The sequence below is a fragment of the Diceros bicornis genome, chromosome 1, assembly GCF_020826845.1.
Source record: "Diceros bicornis minor isolate mBicDic1 chromosome 1, mDicBic1.mat.cur, whole genome shotgun sequence".
Lineage (NCBI taxonomy): Eukaryota > Metazoa > Chordata > Mammalia > Perissodactyla > Rhinocerotidae > Diceros > Diceros bicornis.
The window spans coordinates 21244302-21260080 of record NC_080740.1 but is presented as its reverse complement, the minus strand read 5'-3'; the positions used below and the strand labels follow the sequence as shown (position 1 = coordinate 21260080).

The window sequence follows — 15779 nt, the reverse complement described above, 5'->3', positions numbered from 1 at the left end:
TTCTCATGGGTATTACTTAGCATCTACCCCGAACCTTTTCAGAACACCCTTTATCCTTGGAGATTTATCATTCATCAGCCCCAACTCTAGCTTATCTTATTGACAAATAAAAATAATATTGTCAAACTGTTTTTGAAGTCATGAAATCTGGAATCTTAGAATCTTTTAAATGTTAAAAAGAGCAGATAAGTTAAATAAATGATTTTCTATTCAAAAGCAATGAAGTCTATTTCCTTTCTGTTTTTAGCCTTCACATTTATTTAGCTACTATTCTCAACAAGAATTAGTGTGGAGAAGGAGAGAATTGAGTGTTGAAGCTGGACTATTCCTTGTCTCTTTACACAGGATCAGTAGTGTTATTACTGTTGATGGTTTTGGGGAACACGACAGAGAATTTCTCTAAGTACAACTTGGTCGTATATAGAGAATATGTTACCCAGGGCTAGACATGAACATAGTCTCCCCAAATATCTTTTTGTTTCTATAATTGTGCTCCCAGATGTTAGCAAAGGGGACTATGTTAGGAAAGTGTATCTTGTTTTAAAAGTTTTTTGTGTTCATCCTAGCCTTTTGGAAACTATTTTCATGTACCTATCCATACTTTGGAAACCGTACTTTGCTTACCTGTGTGCAGTTTTTAGATGCCCTAAGTATGGGTGGTCATTGGAAAGATGCATGATTGACTTTTCTTCTTTTCATCCCAGGTGTATTTTCTTGACTTAGATGGGTAGAAATTGAAGGGAAAATTTTAATAGCTATTTTCTTTTCTTTTTTAGAATGGTGAAGGTATTTAAGTTTTCATAGTAATTCTCAGCAGTTGCCGATTAGCAGACTAAGCCTTTTGGAACATCAGTTCATAATGGTGTTTACTAACATAATAGTAACAAAATTTTAGTAACATAAAATTACTGTTTAGCTACAGAGACAACAAAGGCAGGGTATATATAAGACTAATAATACAGGTGGTATATGGGATTGGTAAATACTGTAGACCTGTGGGGTTCTTAAAGTATGATCTCGGGGGGCCGGCCAGGTGGCGCAAGCAGTTAAGTTCGCATGCTCTGCTGCGGCGGCCCAGGGTTCGCAGGTTCGGATCCTGGGCGCGCACCAATGCACTGCTTGTCAAGCCATACTGTGGCAGCGTCCCATATAAAGTGGAGGAAGATGGACACGGATGTTAGCCCAGGGCCAGTCTTCCTCAGCAAAAAGAGGAGGATTGGCAGATGTTAGCTCAGGGCTGATCTTCCTCACACACACACAAAAAAGTATGATCTCTGGACTAGTAGCATCAATATCGCCTGAGAACTTGTTAGAAATGCAAATTCTCAGGTCTAACACCAGATCTACTGAATCATAAACTTTGAGAGTGGGGCACAGAATTCTGTGTTTTAACAAGTTCTTCAGGTGATTCTGATGTCTAGTTTGGACAATACCACTAGATAGAAAGGGAAAAAAATCCCAACAACATTGGTTTGCTTTTGAGGAATAATAGGGTGTATGAAACTAGGCATGTCTGGGGGTCGGCCCTGTGGCTTAGCAGTTAAGTGCGCGTGCTCTGCTGCTGGCGGCCCGGGTTTGGATCCTGGGCGCGCACCGACGCACCGCTTCTCTGGCCACGCTGAGGCCGCTTCCCACATACAGCAACTAGAAGGATGTGCAACTATGACATACAACTATCTACTGGGGCTTTCGGGGAAAAAAATAAATAAATAAAAAAGAAAAAATTGTTTAAAAAAAAAAAGAAACCAGGCATGTCTGTTCTTGGAATTCACATTATGGAAGCAATAGTGAGAACATATTGACTGAAGAAAATTCATGTCTAGAAGCATAATAGTAGCAAGCTTTTGTCTTTTTTACTGGCTTACTAATCAAAGTAGTAGTTCTTCCAATTTATTTTCATATTTCATCAAATAGTATTGAAGTTTTGATTCTTTAGCCTTTTTAAATTCTTTCCATTTTTGGTACTAACTTGGACTTCTAAATCAATATATAAAATATTACTTATGGATTATACATTGGTGTGTATCTGGTTTTGAAAAACTTCAAATGTATAAGCTAAATAGTATCATGCAAAGAATTGACCTTTGATATCTGTGACTGAAACAGTGGTTTCACATGTGGTTTGGGGCTATATGTTTTATATAGATATTAAAGCATAAGGTCTCTTTTTCAGATAAATTATTTTCATTTGTTCCCTTTATTTATTGCTTCAAGTTGTAGTCAGTCTTAATTTATTTTTAAGAATTTTCCTATGTGATTAAACAATTTAGTAAACTGTGGATGCTGTTCACAGTTTATTCTCAAAACAGAAATCACACTTTCCACGGATTTTTATGCTTTACTGGGAATGGAAATCCTGAGATTGATTGAAGTTGGCGAAAATGGAAATAGAACATATATTTTCTTTTTTTTTTTTAAAAGAATGACTTTGTTTATTTTGTGAGGAGATCAGCCCTGAGCTAACATCTGCCAATCCTCCTCTTTTTTTTGCTGAGGAAGACTGGCCATGGGCTAACATCTGTGCCTATCTTCCTCCACTTTATATGGGATGCCGCCACAGCATGGCTTGACAGGCGGTGCGTTGGTGTGTGCCCGGGATCTGAACCGGCGAACCCTGGGCCGCCTCAGTGGAGCTGCGCACACTTAACCGCTTGCGCCACCGGGCTGGCCCCTATTTTCTAAACTAATTATTTTACCAAAATAAATGTAAGCATTGGATGATTAGTACATAAGCTTAACTATTAACTTATATAGGAAAAGAAAGTTTTGAAAGAATACAGAAATGTACTGCTGAACTTGTAAACTTAAGGAGAATGTGACTAAGTCCTTGTCCAGTGTCCTGGTGAGTAGCCTGTCTTTTGATCCTAGGACACTGGAAGAGTCCACTGGATCTGGCATCTTGGCTGCCATATCCCTAGCAGCACATGGTTGCCCAGGGAGAGAGATTGGTGAAGATCCTGTCCTTTGACAGGGAGGGATTCCTTCATTTAACAACCACAATTGTTACTGCTGAGTCGGAACGGGAGACCTGGCAAGCAGTAGGCTCTGTGTCTTAGGCTAGTGGAAAGTAGCAGTAGGTTTCTTGTTTGAAACCCAATGAGTATGACTTCAGGTTCAGTTTACCCATACTGCTGTGGGTAAAGTGGTTTCTACTTCCAATATTAAAGTAGATGAAGGAGCATAATTTTCTTTATGAAATGTTAATATTTTCTACATTTGATGGTCTATTTAAGTTTTGAATTCCTGAAATCAGGATATGGTGGGGGATGTGTAAGACAGCTTTTGAGATTTAAGTATATAGATTTTGGCACTGAGAAATTTTTTATATATATGCTAATAAGTTTTTATTTTGATTTCAGAAAGTCTTACTGATGAGGGACATCAGTATTGTTGCAGACTAGTGGAAATGGATTCAAAAAGTGGTCCAGGCCTCATTGGTTTAGGCATTAAAGCATTACAAGACAAAAAGTATGAAGATGCTGTTAGGAGCTTAACAGAAGGTAAGTGTACAGGGTGTAGCATGTAATGTGAGATACAGTTGTTATTCAGTAAGTGTTTATCTTGGGGCCTTTCTTTAAGGAAGCAAAAAAAATGTGCTTGCATACTCTGGAGTCTGCGTGCATTTGAATTCCAACTCTGCCACTCATTAATTTCAAGACCTTGGGAAAGGTATTTGAACTCTCCAGTCTCAGTGTTTTCATTTGTAAAATAGCCATAAAATCTCTGTCCTTAGGAGGCTTTAACTTAGTCTTGTCAGATACATGTTTTGGAAGAACTTTCATTCAAATTGAGATCTGAATGACAAATACAAGCCTGGAGGTGGGAGGAGCATTTCAGGCCAAGAGATGTGAGAAGTGGAAGGAAAACTGGTATTTAGGGAACTGCTGGTAGTTCAGCAAGATTTGAGAATGAAGTATGGGAGCAGCAAGGGGCAAGAATTGAGGCTGGAGAGGGGCCTTGCAACCTTGTTAAGGAGTTTGCATGTTACCCTAAGTGCAGTGGGGAACCAGTGGAAAGTTTTAAGCAGGAGAATTTCATAATCCCATTTGTTTAGAAATATTCTGGCTACAGTGTAGAGAATGAATTGGAGTGGATGGCAGGCGCTTGCAGTTATCTGGGATAAAGATGATGGAGGTCTGAACTGAAGTGGTGGTGGCAGAGAAATGGATTGGGGGCATGAAATCAATGTGACTTTGTGACTAATTAGATGTGAGAGATGAGGGAGAGGGGAGGAGTTTGATTTGGGGAGTAGACAGTGGTGCCATTCATCTCAGTAGTCATGGAAACCTTGGATTTTGTCGTTGCTTTTATCCTTTTAGGGTTAAAGGAAAGCCCTCTCTGCACAACTGGATGGTATCATCTGGCAGAAGCCCAAGTCAAAATGCATAAACCCAAGGATGCTGTTCTTTCATGCAATCAAGGTATTCCTGACATCTTTAAGGGTGGCCAACCCTGTTTCTTTTCATCTTGAAGGAGAAAGATAGTGGTTTTAAAAACCCAGATGCTATATTTTGTATTTTATGTTGCCAACCAATTTAAAATTCATTGAGGATGTTAAAAAAATGCCAAGTCTGTATGCATGTCTACTAGTGTATTTATTTTTAAAGTGACAATGAGTATTTATCAAAGGTTTCTTCCACTTGGAATTTTGACATAGTCAGTTTAGGCTTGTGGTGGTGCTCTGTCTTTGTAACAGGGAAGTTTCTGGTGTGTCCTGGGACCTTCACTAGTTCTTGATTCCTCTGATGAAGATAGGGAAAGACATCTTGGAGTCTGTTTGAATGTGATCAAATAGGTCAGGTGTGGGGATAGGAAATCATAAAAAATAATTCACTGCTCTAGACCCAGCTGCTGGCCTCGCCTCTGCAGTTGAGAAACAGTTCGCCCTGGTCCATTCTAATTCAGCTTCTTTCCCCTTCCATGACCTGCTATATTTGTTACAAATGCTTTGGCTAAGAGCTAACCTCTGTTAGGTAGTAGGTACAGTGTCTCTGCCATTGTGGTGTTTCAGGATGTTCAGTTTTATTATATGTTATGTGAAGACAGAGGTTTTAGATTTAAATCTGTTCTGTTTTAAATTCATATATTTCCATAAAGAGTTCAGGGAAGAATTTATATTTAGCTTTGAATTACTCCTCATCTATATTGTTTTGGCAATTTATTCTTATTGTCTCTCCAATTTATTATATGTCACCCTTAAAAAGAAAAAAAAGTGAAGTGATGTGGTTGTCTTCACTCAGATGTCTTTAATTTTGTCAGCTCTGAAGACCATGGATAATCTTGGTGTGTCTGGTGGCAGTCTTCATTGGAAGAATCTTTGTCTTCGTTTGAAAGCAGAGGCTTTGGTTAAACTCGCAGATTGTGAATCTTCAGAAGAAGCAATTCGTACTCTCAATCAGGTAGTCTTATCATCAGATTTTTCCCTTCAACTTATTTAGTTTCCAATCAACCACTCTCTCCTTACCATGAATACTTACTTAAAAAATTTTGTGTTAGAGGTATGAATTTACTACATTGGCACTTGTGTAAATCATTCACACACTTGGAAACTTATAAAGTTATTTGTTTGCCTCTTGGTTAAGTACTTACAGTGCTTTTCATATGATGTAATTTCTTTCTTTAGTTCTTGCTCTTATTTTCTCTTTTTACCCTCTTTATTACTACTTGATTATTGTTAATTTGGGATTCTGAATTTTTTCCTCTAGAAAATATTTTGTAGATTATTGACAAGAGTTCTTAAGGACACTGATAGCTTTGTGGTAGAGAATGATTGTTTTATTCAATTTAATAAAAAACTGAGGAAGATTGATATTTAAGAAGAAAACTGATTTCTTAATGCTTTTGGTTCAAGTAATTTGAAATTCCCTGCAAAAACTTTACCTAGTAAATTGTGAATTATAACAACATCGTGCCTTTAAAGACTTGTCAGATAAAGGCTATTTTTTTGTCTAAAATTAAAATTATTTCACTGAGTATATCATAGGGTTTTGAATTTTTGTAAAAAAAATCATTGTTTTCTATATTTCAAAGAGCTTTGCATTTCATAATATTTCTTTAAAATTGGAACAGTTTTCAGCATCTTTTGAGAACTAATATCTTATTTTCTTATTTTCTACTTCCCTTCCACCAATAATGTGTTTTGTGTGAATGCTTTATAGAGGTCTTTACAATAATTTTTTTACAAAAAAACAAAATGAAAAGTTCCTTGGAGAACTGGTAGAGTCGAGGTCTGAGACAGAAAATGTACAAGATGAGCCAAGAACATCTTATGCTAGAAAGCAAGGAAACTGTAAAAGACTGTTAGAATTGTGTCAGAAGGGCTCAGGAACTGGCATGAATGGATTCTTACTGGCTAAAGTGGGTTCAGTTTGGGCACCAGTAACTGCAGTGGATTGAAGGACATCAAATATGTTTAAATGATGTGTTCACGGTGATACCAAAAAAAAGAAAATCAACAACACTTCTTCAATAAAATAAATCTTTGGAAGATAACTAAGGAACCAGTTGGAAAGAATCAAAGTATTTATCCTGCCTTTCCTTTATAAACTGTTCCTCAGAATAATCACATAGATAATGAGAGGAGGGGAAATTCCTCTTTGTTAAAGTATTTCATTGAATAAGGAAAGAAGGAATGATAGAATTAGAAAATCATCATTTTGCAGCCTGGAATGAATTAATAGATCTAAGCATTGAAGATCAGTGGCTGCTAACATCACAAAAAGAAAGACAATCACACGTAACCAAGTGCAAGTACACATGAGGTATTCTTGCCAAAACATCAAACCTCAATCAGATCAAGCTTCTAGTAGACTTAGCTACTAATTTACAGAAGATACAGGGGACCACGGAACATGTCAATACCATGAGAATACATTCCGCAAAAACGAGACTGTGAGAAAACGTGACAAACGGCCCATATTTTTCAACAGTTAAATTGTAAATGAGAAAGAAAGAGATAGAAGGGAATTCTATAGATTAAAAGAGACTTAAGAGACATATCAGCCACTTGGAATGTATGTACCTTATTTGGGTTTTGATTAAAACGGTATTCAAATATTTTATGAGACAACTGGAAAATTTGAACACTGGCTAGTTATTTGATGATATTAAGGATATATTGTTGGTTTTGTTTAGGTGTTTATAATAGTATGATTATGTTATTTAAAAATGAACCTTTTTTGGATATAGATACTGAAGTATCAGATGAAAAGTTATAATATCTGGGATAATCTAAGCAGGAGTGTGGTGAAATGGGTGGAGGGATAAATGAGAAAAGATTGGCTTTGTGTTAATTTTGAAGCTGGATAATGAGTACATGTGGTTTATTATGCTATTATTTTTTATGTGTTTGAGATGTTCTCTGATAAAAAACTTACAAAGAATGAAAATGTTAATAGTGATAGAAATCAGGATCTCTGTGTCTTTATTCTGTGGTCATTCTTTAATTAAAGCAAACATCGCTGCATTGTGTTGAAGGAGATTATAGCAGTTTTTTACAATTATTTTCTAGGTTTCTGATGCAAATAATATCCCAGGACTTTTGGTTCTCAAAAGCTTGGCCTATCTGAACAAAGGCTCATTAGATGAAGCTTCAAAGGTTGGTGTTTTCATTCAACCTGAGATTTTTTTTCTGAAGTTAAAAGTTATTTTTATTTGGATATAGAATTCACAGATATCTACTTTATAGATTATGGAAGACCTTCTTTCTTCTTACCCCGACCTAGCTGAAGCTCATGCCGTGGAGGCTTTGATTCATTTTACCAAAAAGGACTATCTACAAGCAGAAAAATGGTAAGGACATATTTAGATTGCTCATAAATCCAGCCATATTTTAATTTATTATATTTCTCAAAAATTCAAAATGAATAGGTTTGATAAAGATCCAGTTTTGCGTAAATTTGGTCTTTGTAGCCTTAGTATTTTTAAGAAGTGTATTTAGCATGCAGCACAGTAACTATAAAAAGTTTCATGATGAGTTTGGAATCTAATTAGCTGCTCATAGTGTTCAGTAAGCATAGAAAATGTTTGGTGTGTGCTCTGAAAGCTTAGCACATCGGTAGTGCTAACAGGCAGTGTGCTTTTTTAAGCTTCTCTTCTTCAAATCATTTTTTTTTCTCATTTTAATCTAAATCCTAAAGTAATGACTTGTTTCTAATTTAGCATCCTTGAATCACTCAAACTTTGATTGTTCCAACTAGGAGTTTCCTGTATTATATATCTATATAAATATTCTTTTTTACTTCATTTTGTGACTTAGTTTTCAGAGAGCTCTTGAGAAAGATGCTGAAGTTGCTGAGTATCATTACCAACTGGGATTAACATATTGGTTCATGGGTGAAGAAACAAGAAAAGATAAAACAAAGGCTCTTACCCACTTTCTAAAGGTAAAACGTGTACTACTATTCAATTCTTAGTTGAAATAGATTCGTTATAAAATCGTAAATAATAATCATGTAAATTAGGTACTTAAAATTATTCTTTACTGAACCGTTTTTTGTGTTTCCTCTCTCACACATAAGGTTTGTGAGAATATTGTATGGGTTTTCAAGGAGAAAATTAAACCATAAAAAATGTAAAAGTTACTTTTTTAAGGAACATGTGTTATAAAAAATGAGACATAATTATCTCTGGAAAACAATACTGTTTTTAGGTAATTTCCACCGTAGTTTTATGGGCATATGAGTCTTATGTATTTCTAGATGTTTAACTTGTGTTTTAGATATTTAACATTTAGAAGTATTATATTCTTATCTTGACTCATAAAAGCAGATTAATGTAATAACTCTAATCTCACATTTCTTTTAACAAAGAAATAATATTTTTACACTTGTTTTCTGTAAGCACTGATGGCCAGCTTTCATGTCTGTTTTGAATCTTACATTAAAGGATGTTTTGGCATATTTTTGTATATTTAATAAAATTGTTCCTTTTTCCCTTTAATCTGTGTATTTATCTCTTGTGTTTTTAAAGAGACCCATCCAAACAAACTAATATTCTTCTGTTATTTATTTTTATTTCAAAGGCTGCCAGACTGGATACATACATGGCCAAAGTTTTCTGCTATTTAGGTCATTATTACAGAGATGTAGTCGGAGATAAAAGCAGAGCCCGTGGATGTTACAGGAAAGCTTTTGAACTAGATGACACTGATGCTGAATCTGGAGCTGCAGCAGTTGACCTAAGCGTGGAGCTTGAGGAGATGGTATTTCTAATAACTTAAACACTTTTGTCTTTTCTTTTTATCCTGAGTATAGAAATAGAAATATTTTTACATATGTATACTTGAAAGTTATTATTTTTTATGTTTCTTTGTTGATGCAATAGAAATATTTTTGCCACTGTTTATAAGTAAATTTTCTTTTCATTGCCTGATATTAAATTACTCGTCACTTATTGTTGAAACTGTAGTTCAGTGTATACCAGTGTAAGTTTGAAAAATCAGAAGTGGTAAATGAAAATATATTTGTGTACTTTACATAGGTGCTTTATATTTTTATGATACTCGATGTCTCTAATATTAGTCTTTTCTTATTATTAGGAAACTGCCTTAGCTATCCTAACAACAGTCACTCAAAAGGCAAGTGCTGGAACCGCAAAATGGGCCTGGCTTAGGCGAGGACTATACTATTTGAAAGCTGGTCAACATTCTCAAGCAGTGGCAGAGTAAGGCTTCCTATTATATTTAAACTCTGTTAGACAGCCTCATGGTTCCTAAATTAAACTCCATTTATATGCGAAATGAACTTACAAGTTGCCTCATACCATATTGTATTTTGAGAGAAGAAATAGCAAAATTTATTTATGGTTGATTGGTTCTTATTATCAAGGCACTGGAATTGCAAAAATTAGATGATGGATTAAATGATGTCCTCTTGTTTAGAAGATAGCCAGTCTAGTGAAGCAAAGTCATAATAGTTTCATATATGTAGTAGGTTCTCAGTAGAAGTTTAAGGAATGATAAAAAACCAGGGTTAGTATCTTTGTTGTTCTCCCACTGACATGCATTGTTTTTGGGCTAGGGAAACATTTGGCAGCTTGAAGGGCATTTGGAGCAGCTCATTTTTAGTAATTTGGTTTGACCTAAATAATGGTAAATAAAATATATTTGAATCAAAATTGTTTCTGATTTACGTTAATATCTAGAATTCAGGCATTTAAAATGTTTTCAAGGTTATGGAATTTGATCAGAAATTTAAAGCATGCCTGTTATTCCTATTTTTCAACTGTGATATTTCTGTTTTGGTAGGAGGACTGATGGGAGTTTATAGACTGTGATGAGGTGTACTGAGATATATACCTGTTCTGGTAGAATAGGAAACTGGAGTTCTTCCAGATAGGCAAGGGAAAGAAATTTTGGTCAGCACTTCTTCAAAAAAGTATTTTGTTCTTATTCATTCCAAAATTGTAATAAAATTTCTTAGTATTAAAAAATTCAGATCATGAAAGGAAAAGGTATACCTGCTTTAAATAGCACTTTTATAAATAGAAGGAATCATGGATATGTGTGATTCAGTTAAATTATTTATTTTATATTTTCCTTTCAGTTGTGGAAGTAGTTCTGTTACTTTTAGTTCTCTTACTGTTTCTTGAAATTTTAGTTTACAGGCAGCCTTAAGGGCAGACCCAAAGGACTTCAACTGTTGGGAGTCATTAGGAGAGGCTTACTTAAGCAGAGGTGGCTATACTACAGCCTTGAAATCCTTCACAAAAGCCAGTGAGCTCAACCCAGAATCCACATACAGTGTGTTTAAGGTTGCAGCAATACAGCAAATCCTAGGCAAATATAAGGAGGCTGTAGCTCAATACCAGCTGATCATTCAAAAGAAAGAAGATTATGTGCCTGCTTTGAAAGGTAATTTCTTTTTTTTTTTTTTATAATTTTATTTATTTATTTTTTCCCCCAAAGCCCCAGTAGATAGTTGTATGTCAGTTGCACATCCTTCTAGTTGCTGTATGTGGGACGCGGCCTCAGCATGGCCAGAGAAGCAGTGCGTTGGTGCGCGCCCGGGATCGAACCCGGGCCGCCAGTAGCGGAGCGCGCGCACTTAACCGCTAAGCCACGGGGCCTGCCCGGTAATTTCTTTTTTAATAGCTCCTTTGACTTTTGTGATAGTGAAGTATAAAATCCTTGAGTCAATTTCCTACATGTATTGAGTAACTTGAAAAGGACTAATTTAGTCAACAGCAAGCATCCAGCATGAGCCTCATATAGTATAGCTTATTATATAGATTTGAATATAGAAAGATCAAATCTTATTTCATAATAGTTAATAGTAATATAATAGAGACTTCACTTTTAGATGAATAGCATGATACCTATTTGATCTAAAAATGGATCTCCAAAACAAGAGTTTCCCTGCTCTTATATTTTGACAATTAATTCACTATATCCTCAGAATATCTTAATACTTTTTAATGACTTTATAAATTGTAGAAGCTCATTTTTTCAATTTTTGAACTTTAGGAGCAACTTGCATTGTTTTGTAATTATCTAAATTAATTTCAGTTCCTCTGTAGATACCTATTCCTTCTAACAAATTATTTTTGGTAATATAAAGTAAGACATCACCATCTATATCTAAATTTTTTATGATTTATATATGATCTATGCTTTATAATTTATATATGATCTATATTTATATATGATCTATAAAATCTATGATTTTATATGATCTAATTTTTTGTGATTATATCTAATGATTTAAAAAAAACCCTGGAGTCCATTATATATGCTTTCCTCCATTTCCTTTTCCTTTTTAAAGAAACAATTTAGGTTTAAATCAGAAATAGTGTATGTTTTAAGTGATATGTAATTTGGGCCTTGAAAACCTTTTTTAAAAAAAAAATTGTTAAAATTCTTTCCTCAGGAGAAGGAGAACTCACATTTATTAAATGTTTACTAGGCACTTTAGGAAATTGCTATTTCATTTAATTTTTATGGTATGGTTTGCTATAGAGTTTTGATTATAAAAAGATCAAATCTTGTTTCACAACAGTAATAAATAGTAATATGATAGAGAGTAGCATTTAGGTAATATTCCCATTTTCAAAGATGAAGTTTTAAGAGGTAAGTAACTTGCCCAAAGTTAAGGAAATTCTTAGATCCATAGATAGTTTTTCTCACTTTTAGTACATTTTACTCCAACAGAACCCTGCCATTTGAATTCCTTACTAAATGTGTGCAAGACATTAAGGTTAAGATTACTTTTATAAAATACCGTTAAGTTTTGTTTTCTGGAAAGTGGCTTTAATATGACACCAATAAATTTACTTGAAGTTCATTCTAAGTGTTTCTTTTACATGTTTTAACAACTACAAACTTACCCCTGATTTTAGGTTTGGGCGAATGCCATTTCATGATGGCAAAGGCAGCTCTAGTCGATTATCTCGATGGGAAAGCTGTAGACTACATAGAGAAAGCACTGGAGTATTTTACTTGGTTGGTATTATTCTTACTATTTGTTGTGTTTATTTTCTTAGTATTATAATAAAGCCAAATTTAGAAAATCATTCTATATTTATTCTGTTAGATATAGCAATCATTATTCAAAATATCAAACATAAAGAATAATGGACTAGCCAATTAATCTGTAACATGCATATTGTATTAATTTTGCACTGGGGGACAGATACAATTTCTTGCTCTTAGCTGCAGCTGATGTGCTGGATGAGTAGGGAAGGGTGGGAAGGAAGAAGCACTCTGCTAGTGGAGCAGCAGCTCAGATGCCACGTGTTAGTGTTCTCTTTCAGGATCCTGAGCAAGCGAGTATCTAGTTGGAACTGATTGGGAAACGGCTTCCTGTGCACAATATGCTTTACATTCAGTGGTAAGGGCCTATTGTAGCCTCGTTGGTAGGGCTGAAGATAAGGGGAAATGAGCAATCTGATTGCTCCTGGAGAGAATCTGTGTAGGAAAAAAGTGATATCTCATAACAAGAAAAGAATCAGAAAAATTTGAGTAAATCTGGTATGTTATAGAAGTGTAAGTTCATTAGTTAGGTAAAAGGGTAAAAGTGTTCTTTGTGATAGATGACTTTAAAAAGTCCACAAGTTAGACATAATGTTTGAATTTTTTTGCTGTTAAACATCTTTCTTGTGCTTTGCTTACTTTCTTTTCCTACTTGCCTTCTCTGTTTCCTGTTGACTTGTTTGCTCCAGAATTGCTTTGCTTCAAATATGAACCAAATCTGAAACGAAAACCTTAGCCTTTTTTCTCCCACTGATTTTTATCGCTACTTTTCTAGTCTCACATAATATAGTTCTTTCCAAAGAGGAAAGTATTGTGAAGAGGGCTTATTTTGTTTGAACTAGTATTTAAGAGTTAATGTGAACCTTTGAGTGATGATACTTTAGCTACAAATACTGCCTCTCTGAGCTTGGGAAATTTTGTTCTGGATAGGGTTGTAGCACTCATAACCAATTATAAGGAAGTATGTAAAACTTTTTAAGTGATAATTCCCCAATTTATATTTACTTCTAGACTTGAAAGTTCACACTACCATAATTCTCATATAAGGGTGATAGGAGTTATTTCACTTTACAGATATTTTATTTTTTATTGAACTTGAAGTAAGAGTTTAGGTTGTTAAAATTGCCTCTATTTCTCTTCTGTTTTTGTCTGTTTTCTTTTTTATGCTGTAAATTTTAGAAATTTTGCTAAGATATTTAGGCAAAGGAACTACAAATAGTGTTGGCCTTCCTCCTGATTCTCATAGTGAGCTTTCGGTGATGACTCCAATAATCAATCTCATTTCTCAGGAAGACATTGGAAAATGATTTTTGGCTGGGCTCCATGAGTAGAAAAGGCTATGAAAAATGTTCCTTCTGCTTGTCCATCTGCCGATATAACAGAGCTCTTTATGATAGCTGATTATTGAGACTTGGCTTAAGAGAAATTGCTGTGTTTTATTTATAAGATCTTGAGAAGACAAAAATGGAGAGAAATGTATAGCTGAGATTTTCTCCTTCTGGAAAGAAGTACCCTTTTCCACCATAATTAATATTTATCTTTAGTTTTTGAGCTTGTTCATTCAGTCTTGCTTCAATAAATATGGGTTTTCACTTTTTCATGTTTAGACTTTTGTTATTCTTGATCTTAGTAAAAATCCTTTGGATCACCAGATATATTTGATATGTTATACATTTACTAGTCTTTTTTTATTTGAGGAAAGATCTGTAAGCAAAAACCTGAGTTTATGATAATCAACTGTGAGAGAGTTACCAACTTTACTGCTTTGGTTATTGTTTAAACAGACAAACACAAAGAGCATAGTTTAAAAAATTCAGTAGTAATGATAAATTGGTCCTGGAAAATTTATCGATTTATTTATGTGATTTCTGCTACTTCTAACAAAAATAACGAAGAGTACCAAAGAAATGTTTGTAAAATTTCTGGTACTTAAAACAATCAATTTCCTCTCCTTCCCTCCTTTCATTTCTTCTTCCTAATAGGGCAGTGATAAGGTGTAATTCAGTTAGAAGGAATTTAGTGAAGCATTCACTACACTTAATTAAGGAAGTAGCTCTTAATCAAGATTGTATGTACAATTTTTCTGTTTGAATTGTAAGTGGTAATGAGGGAGATAAACTCCATACTTTTTGGAAATAATTTATAAGAATCACACTGTTTCTTTTTTAGGGCTCTACAGCATCGAGCTGATGTGTCTTGCCTTTGGAAGCTAGTTGGGGATGCTTGTACCAGTCTGTATGCTGTCTCCCCATCTAAAGTGAATGTTAATGTTTTAGGAGTCCTTCTAGGTCAGAGAGAAGGAAAACAAGTATTAAAGAAAAATGAGCTCCTCCATCTTGGAGGAAGGTAATTTACAAAGATTGCCAGTTAATGACATTCAAATTGAATTAAGACGTTATAAAAAAAATAACATTCACTTTTATATTTCCACAGGTGTTATGGTCGTGCATTAAAACTGATGTCTACGTCTAATACATGGTGTGATCTTGGAATTAATTATTATCGCCAAGCACAACATCTAGCAGAAACAGGCAGCAACACAAGTGATCTTAAAGAGTTGTTGGAGAAATCTTTACATGTATGGGTTTGAGAAATTTTTTATAAACTTTTTAAAAAAACGAAGTGCTTTTCTGAAAGATGTTTTTGATAAAGTAAATACTATAATGTTTAAACATAAAACCACGTTTGTCTTGATAGAAATAATGATATTCCAAGAAATAAAAATCTAATTTTACTTTTCAGTGTCTGAAAAAGGCCGTGAGACTCGACAGTAATAATCACTTATATTGGAATGCTCTTGGTGTGGTTTCATGTTACAGTGGTAAGAACTGAGTAACACTTCAATATTTTTAGAAGATTGTTTCGAGTGATAGAGTTCAGTTTCATCAAATTCTGTATTTTTCAGGTATTGGAAATTATGCCCTTGCTCAGCACTGTTTCATCAAATCAATCCAATCAGAACAAATTGTGAGTGTTCTGTGTGTCTACCTATGAAAAAGAACTTCAAAATTTAGTGTTAATAATTTTATGAGACCGCCATTTAGACAAGGGACCTAATTTTTTATATGTATATGTTTTTTAGAATGCTGTTGCATGGACCAACTTGGGAGTGTTATACCTTGCAAATGAAAACATTGAGGTAAATGTGTTGTCTGTCATAGTAAAAGTAAAGAACATTTTCTATATATGATCTCTTCATAATAGCTGAACTTCTTGTGGAGAAATACTTCGCACATTGTTCTCTATCCAGTATGCTCTCTAATATGCTAGATAATTGATGACATTAATTTTATTATATTGAATAATAAAT

General features: G+C 34.4%; 1 protein-coding gene across 4 annotated transcripts in view; it reads left to right on the top strand.

The window, feature by feature from the left end:
• SKIC3 (SKI3 subunit of superkiller complex) overlaps positions 1-15779 on the top strand; it is a 77688-nt gene that overhangs the window by 22371 nt on the left and 39538 nt on the right. For all 4 annotated transcript variants that reach the window (XM_058532805.1, XM_058532716.1, XM_058532622.1 and 1 more), the window contains 15 exons: positions 3360-3500; positions 4320-4421; positions 5260-5399; positions 7511-7597; positions 7688-7791; positions 8258-8384; positions 9023-9202; positions 9539-9663; positions 10599-10852; positions 12337-12439; positions 14639-14815; positions 14903-15047; positions 15212-15290; positions 15375-15436; positions 15552-15608. In XM_058532805.1, the coding sequence (XP_058388788.1) occupies positions 3360-3500; positions 4320-4421; positions 5260-5399; positions 7511-7597; positions 7688-7791; positions 8258-8384; positions 9023-9202; positions 9539-9663; positions 10599-10852; positions 12337-12439; positions 14639-14815; positions 14903-15047; positions 15212-15290; positions 15375-15436; positions 15552-15608 (1883 nt within the window). The remainder of the gene's footprint in view (positions 1-3359; positions 3501-4319; positions 4422-5259; positions 5400-7510; positions 7598-7687; positions 7792-8257; positions 8385-9022; positions 9203-9538; positions 9664-10598; positions 10853-12336; positions 12440-14638; positions 14816-14902; positions 15048-15211; positions 15291-15374; positions 15437-15551; positions 15609-15779) is intronic.